Source organism: Dermacentor variabilis, chromosome 11 (genome assembly GCF_050947875.1).
Source record: "Dermacentor variabilis isolate Ectoservices chromosome 11, ASM5094787v1, whole genome shotgun sequence".
In the NCBI taxonomy this organism is placed as follows: Eukaryota; Metazoa; Arthropoda; class Arachnida; order Ixodida; family Ixodidae; genus Dermacentor; species Dermacentor variabilis.
In genome coordinates this window covers 78,210,037-78,230,412 of record NC_134578.1, presented here as the reverse complement: position 1 = coordinate 78,230,412, position 20,376 = coordinate 78,210,037, and the positions used below count along the sequence as shown (strand labels likewise).

The 20,376-nt window shown below is 44.5% G+C and overlaps 1 protein-coding gene across 3 annotated transcripts in view; it reads right to left on the bottom strand.

Annotated features, from left to right (window-relative positions):
* Window positions 1–2,499: 2,499 nt before the first annotated feature.
* LOC142563672 (uncharacterized) overlaps window positions 2,500–20,376 on the bottom strand; it is a 52,305-nt gene continuing 34,428 nt past the window's right edge. For 2 of the 3 annotated variants that reach the window (XM_075674264.1, XM_075674263.1), the window contains exons 2-4: window positions 18,637–19,108; window positions 10,324–10,372; window positions 2,500–6,994 (exon numbers count right to left, since the gene is read on the bottom strand). In XM_075674264.1, coding sequence (XP_075530379.1) covers window positions 6,669–6,994; window positions 10,324–10,372; window positions 18,637–19,098 — 837 coding nt within the window. In that variant the 5' untranslated portion in view covers window positions 19,099–19,108 and the 3' untranslated portion in view covers window positions 2,500–6,668. The remainder of the gene's footprint in view (window positions 6,995–10,323; window positions 10,373–18,636; window positions 19,109–20,376) is intronic. The other variant, XM_075674265.1, reaches the window with a different exon arrangement.

The following is a 20,376-nucleotide window of genomic DNA, read 5'->3' as shown; positions in this document are numbered from 1 at the left end:
TGATTTCTACTAGTCTGGTGAGTTGTTCTAGTCAAATATGGCCACTTTATTAATGCGTAAAAGAAAGGGTAAGGCGCGCAACTTTCACCGCTCTCCGAAACAGGCCCCCATAAAAAGAATTGCTCGTGGCTGCTTACACGATGGCGCGTCATGTATAGTACTTACATAGTTAATTCACAAATTTCGGCTGCTTGCTACTATAGTAGCAATCACCTGAAAGTAAAGGTTCGTGATTAAGATCGAGAGCCAATCAACTGCAAGCGATAAAATGTTTCATGGTGGCCCTCAGTAGCTCTTATCGACGATATGACACACCCAGCTCACGCAACGGTAGCAACCGACCGTCGTTACGGCAAGGCACGCATTGTTCGCGAAACCCATCAGTTCACTACAACTTGGAATTCAAACCATGAAGCAGTTTTTTACGGCGCCAATTGCAATGGCTAAAGTATACTCCAGGTATTACAGCGCAGCTTATGGTGCATAGAAAGGAAAACTCAAGTACCTTCTGCCTCAACATGTCTAGATCTAACCATGTTTAATTTTACAAACGGAGAACTATTCACTTCGACAGTACGTAAAAGAGAACTTAGCAAACCTTAACAAGGAAGACACCACAAGCCTCACATATTTTCCTTGATTTTTGACCCTCCAACGGGGAATTATGTTATCTTCAAAATGTTCCATACTACAAATGAATGACGCTTCGGCTTATTTATGACTGCAGGCATATACAGTCCAAAAGGCATATTTAACTAAATAATTTGTGCCGAGCAGCCTGTGTCAGTTCACCAAACAGATTCACCATGTATATTCCTCAAGCAACAAACACTAGTAAATTGCTCAAGTGAGTTGAACATGTAGCACGGGAAAGGGATTATATATTGGTACATTCCGTTTCGTATTCGGCAAACAGCTGTAAGCCCCAATTAGTTTTACTTCAAATTACTGCCACTTAACATAAGCACCTGAAAGAACCGCCTAATTTCGAGGAGTTAAAGAAGCAAGTGGTGCTGGTAGAATGTAAACTGGAATGTTAGCCAAGTCCTCATGATACTGCAGAGCTTTTCTGTGAAGAAATGCGAAAATTCGATATTATGCCATGAAATACTCGTCGCGAGCTAACCTGTTTTAGCGGATTAAAATCAAGGTAACTGTTGTAGAAGTCATATACAGCCAGCGTTTGTGACATACTTCTTACACGGCGGCAGGTATGGTATCATGACTGGATTCTTATCCACCGTTTTTTCGTGGGCGCCGCCATATTGTGAACGCAGTGGCGCCGCCTATGAGCAGCGCCGTACTGGCTTGGGTGAAAGCGCTGCTTTGCATGGCGGGTATAGGCTCGGCGGTAGGTTCTGGTGTTGGTTATCGCGGTCGTGCGGTCTATTTAGTATGACGCGCGTCTTCTACATGGTAAACGGTTCTGTGAGACATGCTGAAGTGGTTAAGGGCATTGTCAACATTGTCACATTTCAATTACTAAAAAGATGGAGAACAACAAGACATCAGACATAAATTGTACACTATGAATCAAGTTGCAGCTGTGACAGAACATGTACAAAAACACTAGCTTCGTGGGAGTAAGAGAAGCAGCAAAGGTAGGTGTCACTAGTGAAGCAAGGACATCGTCTTTAGCAGATCAGTTCGTGCCTGTGGTAGAGGGACTACATGGCACACGGGCGCCTATTCTTCAGGACACCGGCTTGAGTGCAGTTCTACTTAGAAGTCTAGTTAAGAACAGTCAGCTCACAGGCAAAACAGCACCAATAGTTTTAGGCCACGGTACAATGAGGTGGCTGCCGAGGCCAATATTCAGTAGTAACAACAAAATCATACTATTCAGGGCCAAAAAATATTCAATGTGTTGAGAAGCCCTCGTACAATTGAAAATAAGTTTATTTTTTACAACCCAACTTCTCCGGACATCCACTGTCACATATATTCTCAGCTTTGTTCCCACGTAACAGCCTCTCACTATCCAAAAGGTTCCTGCGTTGTGTATATAATATAGAGACCTTGACAGTGACATTCTTTTTCCAAGGAGACACTCCTTGAGGGCGACAGCTCGACACCTCCAAGGTGATGAAAGTCATGTGCTTCGACTGCAGGTTAATCTAAAAAAAAATGCAATTCCTGGCAAAAAAGAAACAGCTAGAGGTCTTCTGCTGCTCTCTTGAAATGTACCAACAGCTGGCCTTCTCAGTGTCATGGCTCAAAGCCCACCGACCACCTGTATGTGATGGCACTTTGGATGGTTGTGCTCTTCGAAGTACTTGTCTAATAATTTAACTGCATTCTTTCGGCCACTTTCGACTAAATATACAGCCCAATATTAACAAAGTGAAAATGAACATAGCTGAGTTATCAGAAGCAAATGATGATGGCACATTCTTGTGGCCTTGTTAGAATTTCATTACGTTTTCACTGTGTAGCATGAGGCGATGCTTCAAAATGCTAACTGATTTCATCACGCAGCTAGCAAACAACTCGTAGATGCACCACTTCCATACCTTTATTTAAAACCACAGAATATCATGCTGCCGAGTTACACCCTGTTCCCTCTTATTACAATAGAAAAACAAATAAATACATAGCATGCAATAACAAAGTAACTTGAAATCAGGCAAAATGGCCCCTCTGACGGTCCAGAATGTCTGATGTGTGGAAAGAAAACAAGAACCACAATTTTTGTTACCGATGGCACAATTAAGCAGCAACAAGTCGCACGAAATGTATAAACTGGGCATTGTAAGAAAACATGAAAACAAGAAGCCATAGGCTGCTTCGTCCCGCCACCTGCTTACAGAAAGAAAAAGCCCTGCTAAAGCAACAAGCCCTATAAGAATGTATGGCAGAAATTACAAATTCATGAGAGCCAGAAATAGACATAGTATAAGTAAGCATGCACTTTTAATTTATGCATACAAGCAGACAAAATGCTTTTTCTTCCTTGTAACCAGTAAGCTATTTAAACCCAAGCCACCACGGTGAAAATTTGATGATGTACGACAGAAGTGTGATTTCTCAATCTAGATTACATTGTCGTTTAGCTTTAGTGCCACTACAAAAAACACGGCATTATCACAGAAAATGGTCAACTGTAAACAAAATAAAAAGGACGGCATTTAAAAATGTTTCTGCAATGCAGGAAACGCAGGCACCCTTATCTGTCGCTCCTATCGTGCGAGCCACACAAAGCACCAACGTGAGAGGTGGCTTATGCCCTACTGGACAGCTAGATGACATTCTCAAATTTTCATGTTAGTAACAATCAACTTCCTCGCCGCGCATGCAAGCATGGCACAAACGGCCTAGATGAGGATTGGCACATCCGGTGCAAGTGGCATGAAAAAGGTTTTGCAGGTTTTGGACAACCTACGCACTGATGAAGCTTGAGGACAGTGCTAGCAACCGCAGGAGTCAATGTTTTTCAATTTTTCAAGTATCCCTGTAAACTGTCACCCGGCGAAAACTCATCCCATTTGCAAGTAACAATTACTATAGGCAGAAATGATGTTATGCATGCTTTTGTCTCAATTTTCTTGCAACATTCAAAAGTTTCTTTGAAATATGTAATCTGCAGTTTTAGATAATTTGTCAAAAGAATATGCAACAGAAGCCAAGTCGAGTCGAGCGAAATATACAAAGTGTGGTCAACATAGTGAAATGAAAGGCGAGATAATTCAGCTAAGAGACTGGCGCTTTACATATCGCCGCAGGTCTCTTGAAAAACAGGCACTGAAAGGAGCATAAACTGCTGACTCTTTAGACTGGAGCACAGGAAGTAATTTCAAGAGTGGTATGGACGCCTTCGTTACCTTTAACATACCTAAATAGATGCCTTTTCTTCTCCTACATGTAAATAAAGTATTTTTTAGATACAGCTTTCTGCTTGTTTCCATATATTTATTGAGAGCGGGGGGGGGGGGGGGTGTCGACTTTTGCACAATTCTGAGGCAGTGTTCATAAAGGGGCCCTGAACAACTTTTTACACAAGTCGAGAAATGGATCTCAAGTTAAACAGAATATCTCAGATATACTTTGGGGCAAAAAGTACTCAATGCATTCAGGAGAAGCAGAGTTAGCAACCAAAAGTCACCTGTGATCCCCTCCGCAGTGCTCCCGCCCCTTCAATGCCTCGCCTTAATGCGGAGCGGGGCGTGCCCAGCAGGTTCTGCCTACTTAACGAAACCGTGGAACACAGCTAAAATTTGATTTTCGATATTCACGTAAGCACCACTACTTCCGATTTTGGTGCCTACAACGCGCCAAATGTGGTTGTCCATAGCGAGTCGCAGTGGGCTCAGCGAGCGGATGTGCCGCGGCACCTTGCAACGGTCGCGGTATCTACGCTAGGCAGCAGGCTGGAGCTACATGCAACTGCGTATGCACAGCATTTGCTTTCTGTACGACAGGGCTTGAATGCATGTCCGCACTCAAATGATCCACTGTATGTGCTGCTACGTGGGGCAGACCGGCTTTCGTCTGTACTAGCTTGACCAGCGGATAGTAGCCACATCTAATTTTCACGTTCTGAAGCACTGTCAATAGATCAATGTGAAGTGAAGACTGCCAAGGCGCGTAGTCAGGAGCGACCAGGAGTGAGCGCATACCAGTAAACGTGCATGAGGTCTGAGCTTATGTTTCGCGTGTTTCGAGGCTACTTGAGAATGTTCACAAGTAGTCAAAATTAGCAAGACGAGATGGCTACCACACCGATAAGCAGGGTGGCCAAAGTTTAATTCCTACATGGACGGCCGCAGCCGAGCGCGAGTAAAAAAGAGTCGGCCTGTTTTGTAAAGCAATTATTTTCAAAATTTGAAAGCCGACTTTCGCTCACTACAGCCTGTATACCAAGCGGCATCAATCAATATGCAGAGTAACAGCAGGAAGAAGTGCACTGATCCAAACACCCTTCTTGATTGATGTCAACTATTGGCCAAAAGCAGCCATGTATGAGAATTTCCTATGTGACGAAATATAGCAGCCCAAAAAGACTCTGGAGAACGCCTGTGTTAAAGAAGGGGTGCTTGAGAAAAGGGTGGCTTCACGTTCCACTTGCAAACATCGTGTGCCACGCACGACTGCGAAATTTCTCTGAGATCATCACGACAGTGCATACTATCCGCGGAATGCGCTAATTCACGAATCCCGAAGGGTGGTTCAGGGCCCCTTTAAGCAATCCTTTCACGAGATTTCGTGCGATTCAGCAATGGACGTGCTGAAATATGTGACCGAGAGCCTTTCTAGCTCTGAGCCTAGCTTGTTATCTTCACAAAGTGCCTGTAATGCTTTCGGTCATATATTTCGAAAAGTTCAATACCGAGTAATGCAACATCTCACAAAAATAATCACATCCACAAAAGTGACGGTCCGAAAATGCTATTTCTCTTTAGCTGCCTCTGGGCTTCCATATCTTTGGGACAATAATGAATGACCTCAGAAAAAAGGCCTTTCATAATACTAATAATGCAGTCTTGCGTGCAATCATTTTAATGGTTCACCTACATTGCTATGTAATTATACTGACAGTGCTGGAAAAGCGCACAAGCATTGTTAGGGACTTTTAAAACACACGCCGTGCATGTGGCAAATATATTGTAATTTCCAACAAATGGTGTTTGCGGAGCTTAATGTCAGTACTGTTGTATGCTGTCACAGTGCAAAACTAATCTCATTTGAAAATAATTACTGTGGTCAGAAAAGAGACGAAAATGGCGTTATACGAGCTTTTGGCACTCAAGCATTATTTTGGAATTGCAATTATTTTATTTTGAATAATGCAATTATCCTGCATGTTTGCAATCAATAAATGTTTTGAAATGTGTGCTCTGCCGGTTCAGACAATTTGTTCAAACTGTATGCAACAGGAGTTGAAACAAGTCCTGCCAAACATTCAAATGCCGGGTAACAAGGTTGAGCCCTGCTCTTATATGCCTGTGAGACCAACACTGCAAGGAAACAGTGAATTTCAAATTCCAGAACAGGAACGTTTCCAAAACCATATCAAAAACTATGAACTGGTATTGTCGCAACTATAAACATGGCTGATAGGGCCATCTAGCCATTGAGTCAAGAGGATATGTTCTGCAACTGCAATGTGATGCATTGCACTGTGATGCATTGCACCATGATGCTCTTGAGAATGTCATGTAGCTGGCACTTATTAAAAGTCAGATGGCGATTATTATATTAATTTATAGCATTAGAGAAGCATGATTAATAAGCAATGTAATCAGTAGACCCCTCGTGTGGAGACTAAAGATTTGGTACCAAATTCTGAAAGAATGAGTTTACTTCTGATGAAATGTTTTCAATTTATTTCGCTAAGTTTCCCCATGTGACAGCAAGACCTTATTTTGAACGAATTTCATTCGTAAGAGATTAAATGAGGTTTACCCAGCGACAAAAGTATCATATCTTTGCTGCACTCGAAAATGGTTATTTTCGAAATGCCTCTTGTTTTTTAGCTGCCTGCTCATTTTGTTCGTTTTGACAGGTCTCCTGTCCCTTTGTTTTTTCTGTTGGCTCCCCATCAGTTGATTGCACCTTTTCACTTCCAGATGCCCCATCATTCTCTCCACAAGTGTCTTTTCCATTGACTAGTTCACCTCCTTCTCCAGACCCGCCAATGCCTTCTCCGTTAGCAACGTTTACGGTTTCTGCTACAGCTCCTGTGTCGGTTCCTCCGCCACTTCCTCCGTCAGGGTTATTTCCCGGACTTTTCCTAAGGTGCGTTTCAACCATAACGCCACAGATGAAGCCGTAGCACCAACGCTGGCACCTCCCGCTGCAACTACGGCTTGTGCAGTGGCCGTCAGCCCTGCGGCTCCCCAGCTTTGGCACAGGGCAAACAAGCTGTCTTGGGCAATGTAACCCCCCAGCGTTGCTTGGTATGCAGCAGCCGCCGAGCCCGCTACAACTCCAGTCGATGTGAACCCAGCAGCAGCCAATGCAACGGGCGCTGCAAGCACAGCGGCAGCGCCTAGACCTGCAAAAAAAACGAATGTCAGCCAGCTTTTTGTTGGCTTACCAGTGCAGAGTATTGCACAATGCGAGGAGAGAAACAAGTTATAACCAGAGTTCAGCACTTCTCGCTCTCATTGTCTACCGTTAGGCTGACTAGTGCTGGTGTTCATCCAAAAAGAAAATTTGATTTCTTTCAGTGACAATACCCTTGATTGAAAACTTGCTAGACCTGTCTTTTATCGTTTATTTTTTTCACACAAGAACAGAGTACTCATCTTTTACCGCCTTCATGTAAAAGTTCCTATTCCGTTATCCATATGAGAGATTATTTGGCATTATTGTGATCAATGACGGACGCTCTTGGCATTTTTGTTGTTGTATGCTGATGAAAAATCACGACAGCAATGAAAACAACAAACAAGAGTGGTGGTGAAAACATTCATGAGCAAAATACAACAGAATAGACCTCGAAGGGAGAACACCTAAGTGAGCTCCCCAGTCCGGGACTCTATTGGTGATGGCTGCCGTTCGGAGCACGCGTCACCAGGGCACGCTGGTCGCACAAGCTAGAGCAGCTGAGCAGGGTCTCCTCCCAGGCCTCCCGTGTGGCAACGAGGAAACGGGGTACAGTGGCAAAGAGGCCCAAGCAGCCACCATATGGTAGGTGTCGGCCAGGACCCCACAATAGCGACAGTGCCTACTTGTATTAGGCAGAAAATGCCGAGCCACAGATGGACCCAAGTTGATCTGTGAGCAGTGCAGGGTTCGTTTATTGGTCTTAGACAGACCACGGGCCGGGGTAGGAAGGAGCCGACGACCATCGCAGTAATAGGACAAGATTGTTTCAACAGATGTGAGGGACTGGGTTGCAGGATTAGGCGAGGGGGATGAAGGGCAACGTCCCGGAGAAGAAGCATGCGGGCGGCCGCCTCAACAGCCTCTTAACGAGGAAAACCCTCGTGACCTGAGGACCAGGCAAGTCTGACAGGGTGATGTACGAAATGCCAGGAGGCGGCCCGGAGTAAGCGACTCACGAGACATGACCGGCAAGGCGGACCAGGCAGAGCGTGAGTACGAGATGACGCTTGCATTGGGGTGGGAGGTAGCCAAGGCAATGGCGACCTCCTCCGCCTGAGTTGAAGTAGAGGCCCGAAACGAGAGGTAATCAATCCTGTTTCCCTCGTGGATCATGGTAACTGAAATGTAGCCAGAGGGGGAAGTACCCGCGACACCCACATAGAAGACTCCGGGGTGAGATCCTTGTTGAGATTTAAGGGTGCGGACACGAGCGGCCCGAGGAGAAATCCTCCATATTACGAGGGAGAGGGGCAACCCTGTCTGGCACCATTGCTAGCCTGTATATTACCGATATAATGGTCAACGGTCTATACGAATGAATTCTATCTTTCTCCTCTTATCTTTATAATTACATTCACTCTACTTTGTCGCCAAGTGTATGGTATTCGTATATATTTTAAAGTTTCTTCCACTGCTGTCACCAGAGCTTCCTTACTTTTTGGTCCTAGTTCATTAATCAGCCTGACGGCAACCTCATCTAGCCCTGTGGCTGTGCGCTTAGGAATTTTCTCTTCGGCTTTCTTTACGTTGAAATTTGTCAACACCAGCTCCTTTTCCACCTAGGTCTCCTTCATGCTCTCTTTTGTCATTGCGCTGGAAAAATTCTGGTGTTATTTTTCGGATGCAATTTATTACCGCTTCTTCTTCCAGTCTGTTTTCATCTTCATCTAGGATATGTTGTTGTATTGTTGTAGACTTCCTGCCTAATAATTTTATGCGGTTCCAAAATATTCTAGGTGCGGCCTTCTTTTTCTCACGTATTTATGAGAACCAACCTTCACTTTCACCTTTTAATTTTGCTTGCACCAGTATTTGAACCATAGACTTTTTCTCCCTTTATATTTCCCATTTACGGTGTATTTACCATTGGTTACTTCATCCTTCGGCAACTGCGCCTTCTTTGCCTGCCTGTACTCACGGGATGCTTTCTGCTGTTCGGCGATCGCGTCTCCTATCTCCCTGTTGCACCAGCTTTTCGGTTTCTTTTTTCCTTTCCAACTCAGCTGCGCCATCTAGGAGCGATGGGTCATACTGGTTTGCTTGGAGCAGTGGAAAATAGGGGGGGGGGAAGCGGGCCTTCGCATGTGGGTCATTGGTTGCTGGTGGAGAGTGCGAGGGAATCGTGACATGGAGAGCCGGGATGAGACAAGAGGAGGGCACCGGAGATGGCCTCGCGCTGCGTATTCGTTGTGCCGCCTGGCAAACGGGTATATGGTCACATCTGCGCCTCCAAGGGGAGGTCAGGTACCCCAAAGAAGTCACGCAGAAAGTAAGCTTGCCTCTTTCAACCCTTGTAACACTGGTTGCGTTCAAAGGTGCATTGAACTCCAGAGATCCCCATTCGAGGCATCCTTGAGCCAGATGAGAAGCTGCGCAATAACAACTTCCTTATAAGTTTTGCTTTACATAGATTCCAACAGGGCCCATTGGATCTGCGGCATTATTCTCTTTAGTGTCCTTTGGGAGTAAACAGGATGAGGGTGCCCGACTCTAGCACGTTAATAAATCGGATATTAAGAAAGCGGCCAGCTACGCTGACCAAGCCGAACTCTTGGCTTGATACAAGCATGCCCCATGCTGCTTGGTATAAGCAGGTCGACTGCATGCCCCCTGTTCGATCTGTACGTGCAGCACAACGATAAAAGCAATCACAACGACATGAATACCAACATACTATTAGAAAGGACGCTGGACATGGCAAGCTCCGTTTCAAGCTTTCATGTGCTACTCTATCGATTTCATAACAAGAATAGAGACAAGCACTTAACACTTCTCAAAAAGCTTTTAGACATATACAATCTAAAAGCGAGTTTACACTCTTTGGGGCTTACTATATTTCCAAACAAAAGTCGTGTTCTGTGTCCCCTACGCTTCCTTTTTTGAAAACTTCACTCACTACTTTCTTGTCAAGAGTGCTATCTCATGCTCATAATGCGCATTCCATTCGTGACCTGGAAGTACCGGGCAGCAGCAGTAAAGAAAGAAATTTGATGGAGGATAGATTACGATTATTGTTTGGGAACAAGGTAAGCCCCAAACTGTGTAGACTTTTCTGATTGTAGAGGAGAATGCCTAGGCTCAGAGTCGACTGTTGGAAGTGTCAATCCACATTGAGAGATTTTGACTGGACCTTTGTCAGCAACTCGTTAGATGGAAGCGCTTTTGTTAAGGACTCTATGTATGAAACAGGCAAGAAGAGGTGTGGAAATGTGCCATCATGATAATGCTACTAAATTTGAACTCAGATGCAAACATCTCGAGCAGTTTACAAACCAACTGCTACTCCAGCCACGATACCTGCGGTCTTGAGCTTGTCTTTGGCCTGCAATCACACAGAGAACAAAAGGAAATGAGACTTTGAAAAAAGATGCAGGAAGCACATCAGCATTGAAGTTTAACTTACTAAGCTTTCTTTTACCCAAAGCATCGCGCAAGATGCCCGCAACCACTTTAATGCAATAAATACTCACTAAGCCCCAATTGCTAAGCTGGCGGATCTCCTGAGCCATAATAGCCAGAGCTCTAATCCAGGCACCGTACTTCTCCTGCCACCACAAGGCCTCAGGTGCTTATAGCAATTATAAAGAAAAGAAAGGCCATGCAGCCTGACAGAATTCATTTCGGCTCAAAAGCATGTACCCCATATAAGTGTATTGAATAGTGAGGCAAAACTATCGCTATTATCGATACTAGCAATCACTTAGACATTGCTGAACTATCAACAGAACAAGAACTATAGATAGCACCAGCGATAGAACTCTATTGATAATAATATCAACAGCGCCCTATCGATAAAGTAAGTTCACGAGATACATCGCATGTTAACAGTGTAACATAAGCTTGGCTCCATTTCCTTTTACTGTGATAGCAATTATATGGACACTCCAGGTCCATTTCTGTCGTGGCCGTGATGTTCCGTATAAAGTCCAAGGGCGATAACATTGTCACTGCACCCTGTATGCTATATGTGCAAGTGAAATTGAGTGAAAATGTGGAGGAAGCGCGCAGTCTTCCATGGCACGCAAAGCACCAGGGAGGAGGGAAAGGAAGGGAGGATTTCCAGCGGCTGCTGTGTATGGCGCGGCCGCACGGGCCTTATCTTGAAAGCAATCTGCGATGGGCACAGAGTGTGCGAGTGCTGACAGCTTCCTGTGCACTGTGTTTTGAACACTGAGTTCGAGTTGAAACTAGAGGCAGCCCAAAGGTAAATTCGCTCACTGCTGCTGCCGTATTTTCTCATTCCAACATTTTGACAGCGAGTTTCCGCAGTCATCGCGTGAGATGTGTTCATGTTTGCATGGTGCGAGTGACACCACGCTTGGTAATTTAGTTAGTAAGCAAGTGTTTACAAGTTTGTACGGCCAATAAAACCACTACCCTTACTACGTGTAGCTGCCTACTTATTTTCTATCATAATCGATGCTTTGCCTTTCGGGCGAAACTGCAACTTTTTTTCTGTGTTTACTAATGGTCAGTTCTGCATCTATAGCCGATAATTCCGAAACTATCGAGTGCACTGCCAACAGTGAATGACTGCACTACTATAGGTAGTACTACTACTATTATAAATATAGTCACATTATTGATACTTACTTCATGAATTATCATAATACACTATCAACAGTCAACAATCAACTGATAGTTTTGCATCCCTAGAACTGATACATTTTCTAAGTATCGTAGTTTCCTGTTATAAGATGCAGGTATTTTGCAAGAGTTTTGTCAGCGCATTTTGTACCATGTGTGACTTATAATGCATAAAACTATGTGTAATAATGGGGCCAATATAATGTTTTTTTTCGTGAGGACAGAAAAGCATGTGCGGCAGCCCTCTGGAAGAAAAATTATTTCATTTTAAAAGTGGCGTGATCGTGGTGATAAGATGTCAGCTCCTCGGGCTTGCCTGTATGGCTCCCTTAGCGTACAGGCTGGCCGCATAGGCTGTGCTGCGTATGCAATAAACGCCACTGTCGTGGCCTACACAATATAAGTGCCTCCTAAATTAAATCTCGAGCATACTAGTTTGCGTATAGTTTAGTTTTTCTGAAAGAAAATGTTTACCTAAGATATTGATGTAGGAGAAAGGCAACACAATATCCTATTACGTCGTGACACCCGACATCAACATGTTACAAAAAAGCTCCACTTTGTTATCAGAATCATCATTAGTGATGATTAGTGATGAGAGTAGCAGTTTGTCCACGTAAAAAATCGCAGCAGTCTAGCAGTAGTCATAGTGCTTCTAGCTTCAGGCTACTCCGGGACCCCACCAGCTAGACGCACGTCGGCGTCTTGCACCGCAAGCATTCTCACCAGTTGAGTGGGCATATCAAAACTTCCCACCATAATGCTCTGCGCGAAAAAGCTGCTGACCCAGGACAAATTTGAAGAGCATAAACGTAAGCTTGCCGAACCTGCTAGAACAAAACTTGTCTCGAGCCGCTCGGGCCCCATCACATCAGCGCCCACCAACGTCTCATGCTGCAACAATTCGTACAACGTCTCGCATTACATAGATGTCAGCTACAGTTGAGTCTGCTAAAATTTATACCGACTTTGGCTCGTGAAGTTTCTTTGTTATTACGTTTTTTTCTATTTTTCCCCGTAAGCATATAAGCGAGGTTTTTCAGTATTCACATATCCTGCTCAGCAAAACGAAAACTGGTTTGTTTCATTTTTCCAAAACATGGATACCGGATACCAATAAGCTAATTTGGGCTCTCCGATGCTTGCCGCTACTTATTTTCGTGTATAGTGGCATTGCACTTTGATGTGTAGCAACAACAATGACAAGCCAAAAACGTCAAGTCAGCACTCCTCTAGTCTTTTCTATGCTGTGGATGAGCCTCACTCATAAAGGAATATTCTCCAACATTTGCGCGTGACAAGCGTCACCTGTTAAGGTATACCTGCTTCCATCTACTGAGTGCCACAGACAAGTAGCAGTAGTTTTATTATTTGCATGGGAATTTTGCACTACTAGATGGCGCCAGCTTCACAGAATACTCACTTTCTTGTGGGCGCAGTTGCTATAAAAAACCAAGAACCTAGCTCTCTTGGGTTTTAAGAAAGACAGTATGAAGTTAAGCAGCTGCAGTGACAATGGCTGCCCTTTTCAGTACCGAAACGTGTTTGTTCTTCACCTCAAGTAATGAAGTATACCTGGAGAGCTTTAGCGACTTGTTTTTAGAGCATCAACTGAGCAATGACAACTGCAAAATGTTTGAGCCTCTAGCAGACTCTTTCGCATGGATACAGTAGACAGAAATGCTTTGCCAAGTGTGCCTCTGCAATTTCTTTCGTCACAACACCAGGATTTATGCACCGTGTTGACAACAAAAGCATACTCGACTTCTATTCCAAGAAATGTCAGGCCTCTTACAGACCTTTCATGTGTGCGCTGCTACACTCTCCCAAAAAGTGGAGAGAATGTAGCAGAAGTGCTCTCTTGCTCTCTCCGATCAAAAGAACCCTCTTCACCTCTAGTATGAGCCGTATTTATGTAGGACAAGGTAGAATCTTATGCACATGCTTTTTGTGCAACTCACTTTTAGTATTTGTCGAAATGGAGATTGACAAACGGACGGGATAGAGGATCGGTATCGAATTTCTTGTTAAACGTGGTAAGAATGGTGCAGAAATTCATCAAATGTAATGCCTACAGAATTATTGGATGTCCTAAAGAAGAGAAATGTGTTCAAGTGGGCTAATGATTTATGGTCAAGCTGTGAAGACTTCAAAGACAAAGGAAACTCAAGGGGCCCCTCTACCTTGTGCAAAGATGAAAACGTACATTGTGTGCATCATTTTGTGCTGAGTGAGCACCAACTGACTGTTCGAATAATGGCAGAATCACTTGGCAAGGGAAAACCATACATTCACGATATTTTGACAAAAATTTCGAAATGAAAAAAGTTGGCGTTAAAGTTATGCCGAAACTGCCAACTCTTGACCATCAGCTGCCACGAAAAGATGGTTACATTATTTGGAAAACTTCAGACAACAGCGATGAGTATTTGCAAAGGCTCTTCACCAGAACTATTTACGATCCAATTACAAATACAATGAAGCTAAATACAACTCTAAGGGTACCGCTCAATAGTTCAATATATCAATAATTAGAAAAGCAAAAATATGCCTACCTGAAGCTTATCAGGCATTTCCGCACGTCTTAGACAGTTTCCCAAGATCATGAAACACTGGACTTATCCGGTTTGCTTCTTCAAGGCCATGTCGAAGGAACCAGTTTACTTAATTTTTTCACATGAATGTCACAAATAAATCGCCCATGCTGTGGAGTAGTCTTTCACATGCTGATCACAATGTCATCCTCAAGAGCCTGCATCGCCCGAACACAAAACTACAGTGCGCCCAGGGTTCGTGCGGAACATTTTACTTAAATTCAAGGTAAAACGAGAACAAGGTAAAAGCGGGAGCCAATGTTTCGACAAGTGTATTTGTATTTCTGAAGGCGACAAATGCTTTTCTCGGCACAGTATATATATAAGTAGGGTTCTTCTAAAGGGAGGAGGGGGTAAGGCGAGTGCGTGAGGCAACGACCGAAGGTGTATTAGCGGCGACAGGGTAGAATTGATAGCCCACTGACCTCTAGCGAACCCTGTTGCCGCTAACACACCTTCGGTCATTGCCTCACCCACCTTACCCCTTCTACCCTTTAGGATAACCCTGCATACATACACTGTGCCTAGGAAAGCATTAGTCGGTGTGGAAATGACAAGTCCACTTGTTAAAATGTCGGCTCTCGCTTTTACCTTGTCCTAGTTTTGCTCATCGTCTTGAATTTCCATCTCCCGCCTTCCACTTGTTTTCCAAGGTCAATTCAAGGATTTTGAGAATGCCTAAGGACAAAATTTAAAGGGACGCTAAAGGCAAATACTGAGTAGACACGGACTGTTTAACTACCGTTCTACAAACCTCGCAACACTTGTATCGCACCAAGATAAGATTTAGTTCACAAGGAAATTGCACCTGAAGGGTCCGAATGCTTTTTTCCAAATTCGAATCATCTGCCACCCAACCGGCGGAGTGCTGACATTGCATATGCCATCCTCACCCTTTGCTGCCATCGGTGAAAACAACCCCGCCTGACAGACGGTGCTAGCGAGCCAAGACAGAGCGGTGGACTCGTGGCTGCAGCTGCTTTTTGGTCAAGTGGCGTGGACCATTCGGGCATCCCGCGACATCATATGGAAGTTGAATTCTCTGCTACTTGCAGTTTGTGCGACTTTCGCGAGCCAGCAAAACCAGTGTAGCACTGCGCAATGACGAACTAATGAAACGCGAAAGAGTGGGTGGCACTGAGTTGAGTGAAAATGAAACCTTTCGACCACCCGCGTTGTCGTCAGGGATAATTTCAATGAGTTCTTTTTTCTAAAGGATGTAATAGAACTGGACAAGTAGGATCTTATTTCGTCTTACGATACAATACAAGAATGTTTTTTGCAACGAATGGTTGAGTACTAGTGACAAAATTTAACTGAGGAGTGCTTTCGTCATCGAGCAAATGCTTGAATGTCGTGGGGGAATCACTAACCATGTCGTGCATTTACCTCAATTTCCAAATTAAGGCTAGGTAATATTGACGCCTTAGAGATTCTCGAGCGCTAATCTATCAATTTAGCTTGACTCCATATTTGCCTTTAGTGTCCCTGTAAGGAGAGGAAACAAAACTTATTCATATGCACACAATGAAAAATGGTGAAATTGTCTTCATAGCTGCAATTTCCAGCAGCTAGGCAGTTTCTGAGTTATACACGCACTTCAAGCTCTTTGAGTGCCTTTTCAACGATGACTTTCCACATTGTAATGATTACATTGTGTTCTAGCATGATATTTAGTAATGTCCGTCTTCAGCCAAAGACACTCATTATGATAATGCCAAATGGCTGAAACTTTCCACCACACATTCCTGGAGCCTAGGCCTCAACAATGGAGCCATAATGACTGTGGTGTGAAACAACTATCAACAAAAATGGTGACACGCCTTTGTGCCTTGGTCAGGTTTCGTCTAGTTCCACGATTGCAATTACAGTTTAAATAAGCCAGTCATTGGCAGCTAAGGACCTGCCACACTAACTCGCTTAGCAACACTCTGAAAGAAGATATGTAGGATTATTTCCCGGTAGACATTGTCCATGGCATAGCCCCTATGTGGATAGTGTTACCTTGTGTTACCGTGCACACAGTTTTTAAATTCTTTTTGATCGAAATCAGTCAAAGACGAATCCATTCCGTAGTCTCTCTGGTCCTTCTGAAACATGGTGCCGTGATGGATACGCGAAGACGGACATCATACAAACAACACCCTTTGCATTGATGGGTTTAAGAATGAATCAGCGGTGTCTGGCTCAACACCAAACCGTAACGGGAAGCACGACGATCTATAATCGGCAACAATGCAGCTGCACAGGCGACAGCTCTTTCAATACGATTTCAAACATGAACAGAGAAGTCGTGTCGAAGTAGCCAGAGATGTTTAAAGCAAACGTGACAATGTTTATCAGAGAAAATTATGAGAAGGTCGCGAATACACTAAGAGAGAACAATTGCTAACACTTCTGAAACAGGTGAAGTGCGTGTCAAAGACACAAAACCAGGTCAAGGCTCAGATAGAATTGCCTGTCGAACCGGAAGATATGGTAACAGAATGTCAAAGAATTTAAAAGTGCGCACTTAGGTTCCTTTTCTTGGGCTTCCCCAACTGCATCAAAGCCTCATATTCGCGACAAATTTATAACAGAATAAATATGGTAATTTGACTATGGGTACAGTGTGATGTAGATTGGATGAACAGAAGTAGACACGCACAGCACTCTGTGTGTCTTCTTCTGTCCGTCCTGTGTACTTTGCGTTGCACTCACAGTCATGAAAAACCAACAAACCCAACTTTTTACATAGCGCTGTGTGTGTCTACTTCTTATTAGTCCTGTGTTCTTCGTGCTGTACCAACAGTCATGAATAGCCAACAAGCCCAAGTTTCTACACAGATCTAGGTGCGTCTACTTTTCTCAGTCCGCTGTACCTATGCTCAATGCTATACCCAAAGCCCAACTTTGTACACAGTAATTTGCTTCAGTTCAATACGTGTGTGTGTCGCAAGTTGTGGTCAAGATAAAAAAAAGTAAACTGCATTTATAAGTAGCACTTGAATTTCTGGTGAATTCACTTGAAGCAGTTTTCAAAATAGTCTCAGTACAATTTTTGAGCCACACCTCAGTCATTCATTGACTTTTTGTATTTTGATGCTCCTTGGCGAGTTACCACTACATTCACATATCGGATTTGTCAGTTTCGAGCCTTTTCCCGAGGTGATCCCGGAGAGTGTGCAGTCTAAAAATGTTGGGATGATCCCGAAGATAGTGCACGCAATCCAAAGCTACAACAACACATGTGAGAGGTGACGCAATAGAGTGCCGCACGTAGTGAATCTGCCCGATTCCGATCCCCAACTCGCTCAGGAAGATCTGCGGAGGCCACACACTGAGGCCACGCGGTCTTGGAGGTTACGCGCCGACTTCTCGGCAGCACCACTAGATGGCACAGAGTATCCGGAAAGAAGAGGAGATTGGCGGCCGCATGACACATTTCACAGCGTGCGCACCCACCGACGCACCGTGCATTTCGGAAGCCACATGCAGGCTTCACAGCAGTGCGACTAGGTGGTCCCGAAAGGTTATAGAAAAGAACGAAAAAGGAGTCCCACTTCAGCACATGCCTCATACATACCTCATTTCGACGGTGATAATACACTGTCTCACTATATTGATCCAATGGTAAATGCATTACCGTCGACAGCTATTATGACATGCATTCTGCCGAATTTTTCCTACATCGCAATGATGCAGTAATTTCGGTGAACAGCTGCTTCCTTCTCTTTATTACAGAAGACAGTGTCGCACAGCAGACACCTCCCAGTCCGACATCAGCGGTGGCAGGTTATGACTCAACATTCTGCTGCCATCTCTGTAACTATAGGGCACATTACTGCATCCATGCAGCTCCACTGTTGTCAAAGTCACCATTTCGGACACTGCAAACGGCTTTTCTTGCCACCCCGTGCTGGCCCTAGGCTGAGACTGTAATACCGAGTATGCTTTTGGTTACTTGCACCCTCGCCCTTGCCTGCAAGGCATTGTGTACACTAACGTCAAACAGCTTGGCAATGGATATGCAACTTTGTCCATGCTTGGATAAGACTAACAGTGTAGCAGTTTCTCATGGCAGCTCAAGATGAGCTACCAAAGCTAAACCCTTAGCTTTGATAGCTTTACGCTCATATGTGTGTGCCTGAACAGTGGCATTTTTTTCTTCTAGTTCTACATGTTTAGAAACAATGGCGTTCTTTTTAAATGCTCCCTCAACCAGGTAATTTATTTCAGAGTTTGCTACACATTATCGTGCGGTGCAGTAGAGTCAAGTTCTTTGTCTATATAGACACAGTGGTTAACAGAGAGACCAGAGATGAATTAGCTGTGCAAAACATGCTTATGCGCGTCTTTTATTGATTCTTCTACAAATCTGCAAAAAGAATTTCGAGGAAACCTTAAAGCAAGGACATAAGCTTACCTCAGAACTCAGAAAATGTTGCTCATCAGGAGGCTTGCCATTGCCTGGAGCAGAGGATCCAGGCGCTGAGCCTGAGGGCTTGGGCATTGTGTCTGTGTCTTCCGACTCAGTATCATCTCTGTTGTCCACAGTGGCACCAGGCTGGTGGGAACTGGCAGAAGCAGTCTGCGAAGTCCCCGGCTTTTCAGCAACTGTGCTGTCCACAGCCCTTTTAGGCTTGATAGTTGTGGCAGAGGCGAGTGGCGGTGCTCTAACTTCAGACACTAATCTTAAGCCCTCCAACTCTGCGATCAGTTCCCCGTCCACAGGCCTGCAAGGCTGGCTGGTCCTGGAAGAAGCGCGCAGTGGTGCTGTAGCCCCAGGTACTAAGCCCAAGTTCTCCGTCTCAGCAAAAAGTTCTCCATGCGCGCTCATGCCAGGCGGCATGGAGCTGGTAGGTGCATCCAGTTGCGGCGGAGCCATGGCTACTGTACTGCACAAAACAAGGGATCAAGCTCAGTTTACTATCCCCTTTTCCAACTTATCAGTTGTTTCTCACAGATAATATCCTGTGCAACAGGTGCAGCACTATTAGAACACAGGTTGACTGACTAGTGGTCTTTAATGACTTCAACTACCACTTGAACTATGAGACACAACGAGCATATCTTACAGTCAAGATTATCCTTCACTTTGGATTGACTTTGGCCAACTGCCAGATAATGAATGAACCAGCAAGTGAACGCACACAGGCGAAACAGAGGGTATGATGAATGCAGGTTCAATCTTCATCTTCTGCTATCTTTCACACGTTCTACACACTTACCCTGCTGGTCACCGATTACCTCCACAATTAGTCCTAATACAGGACAAGGGAACTACCTTAGCCTGGAGTCAACTTCATCCAGCCTACTTTGACGCAATCCCTAGCCGCTCAATGTATCTTTCTGCCAGGTCACACTGCACTCCTGTCCCCAGGCTGCTAATTCATTTAATTTAATGAATAACAGTTACCTATTCTTCACATTACATGGCACGGCATGCCAACTCCCCTTAATACTATTAACTCTCAGCTGGAATATCATCCATTTGAATTTTATAACTAATCTATGGTGCTGCCTGCCCAGCATATTCACTATAGATTGTAGGAGATGTCGATGCCATCTGATAAAATAAAATTACACTCTTGTGTGTAGGACCAGAAGCTGGGGGAATTATGGGTAACACTGAGCTTAGTGTCACTCATTACTTCCCCCCACCTCTGGCTTCTGTATTGGATTGGCGCTGCTCGCTACGTGCTTGCGCGCGCATTTCCGAGCGCAGATTGCTGTGCGCCTGGTTTCTGCGCTAGGCTTTTACACAGTTTCTTTTTTGAGCGCAGATAGGTGTGCGTTTGCTTTTTGCACTAGGCTTTTATACGATCGCTTGTCGCTGCTTTCCATTCGGCGCGGCTTGGTGCAGGCGCACAGACTTGGTGTGCGCCTGTTTTATGCACTGGTCTTTGAACACATCGCTCGCTGTTCGCGCTTATATATAAATACGAAGTGAGCAAAGTGAGCGTCGCTTAGCGCGGAAGTGCTGCTCCGCGGGCGTACCGTGTATATAAGCGTGCAGCAATGCCGGGAAACATTCATACAAGAGCAAAGGGTCAGAAAACAGCGCTTTGTGTTCAATTACTTTGGCATGTACCTTCACACTGGGTAGCGCCGAGCGATCGCTTCTAACAAACGCAGAAATGAGTCTTTGCAGCGCGTGTGGCCA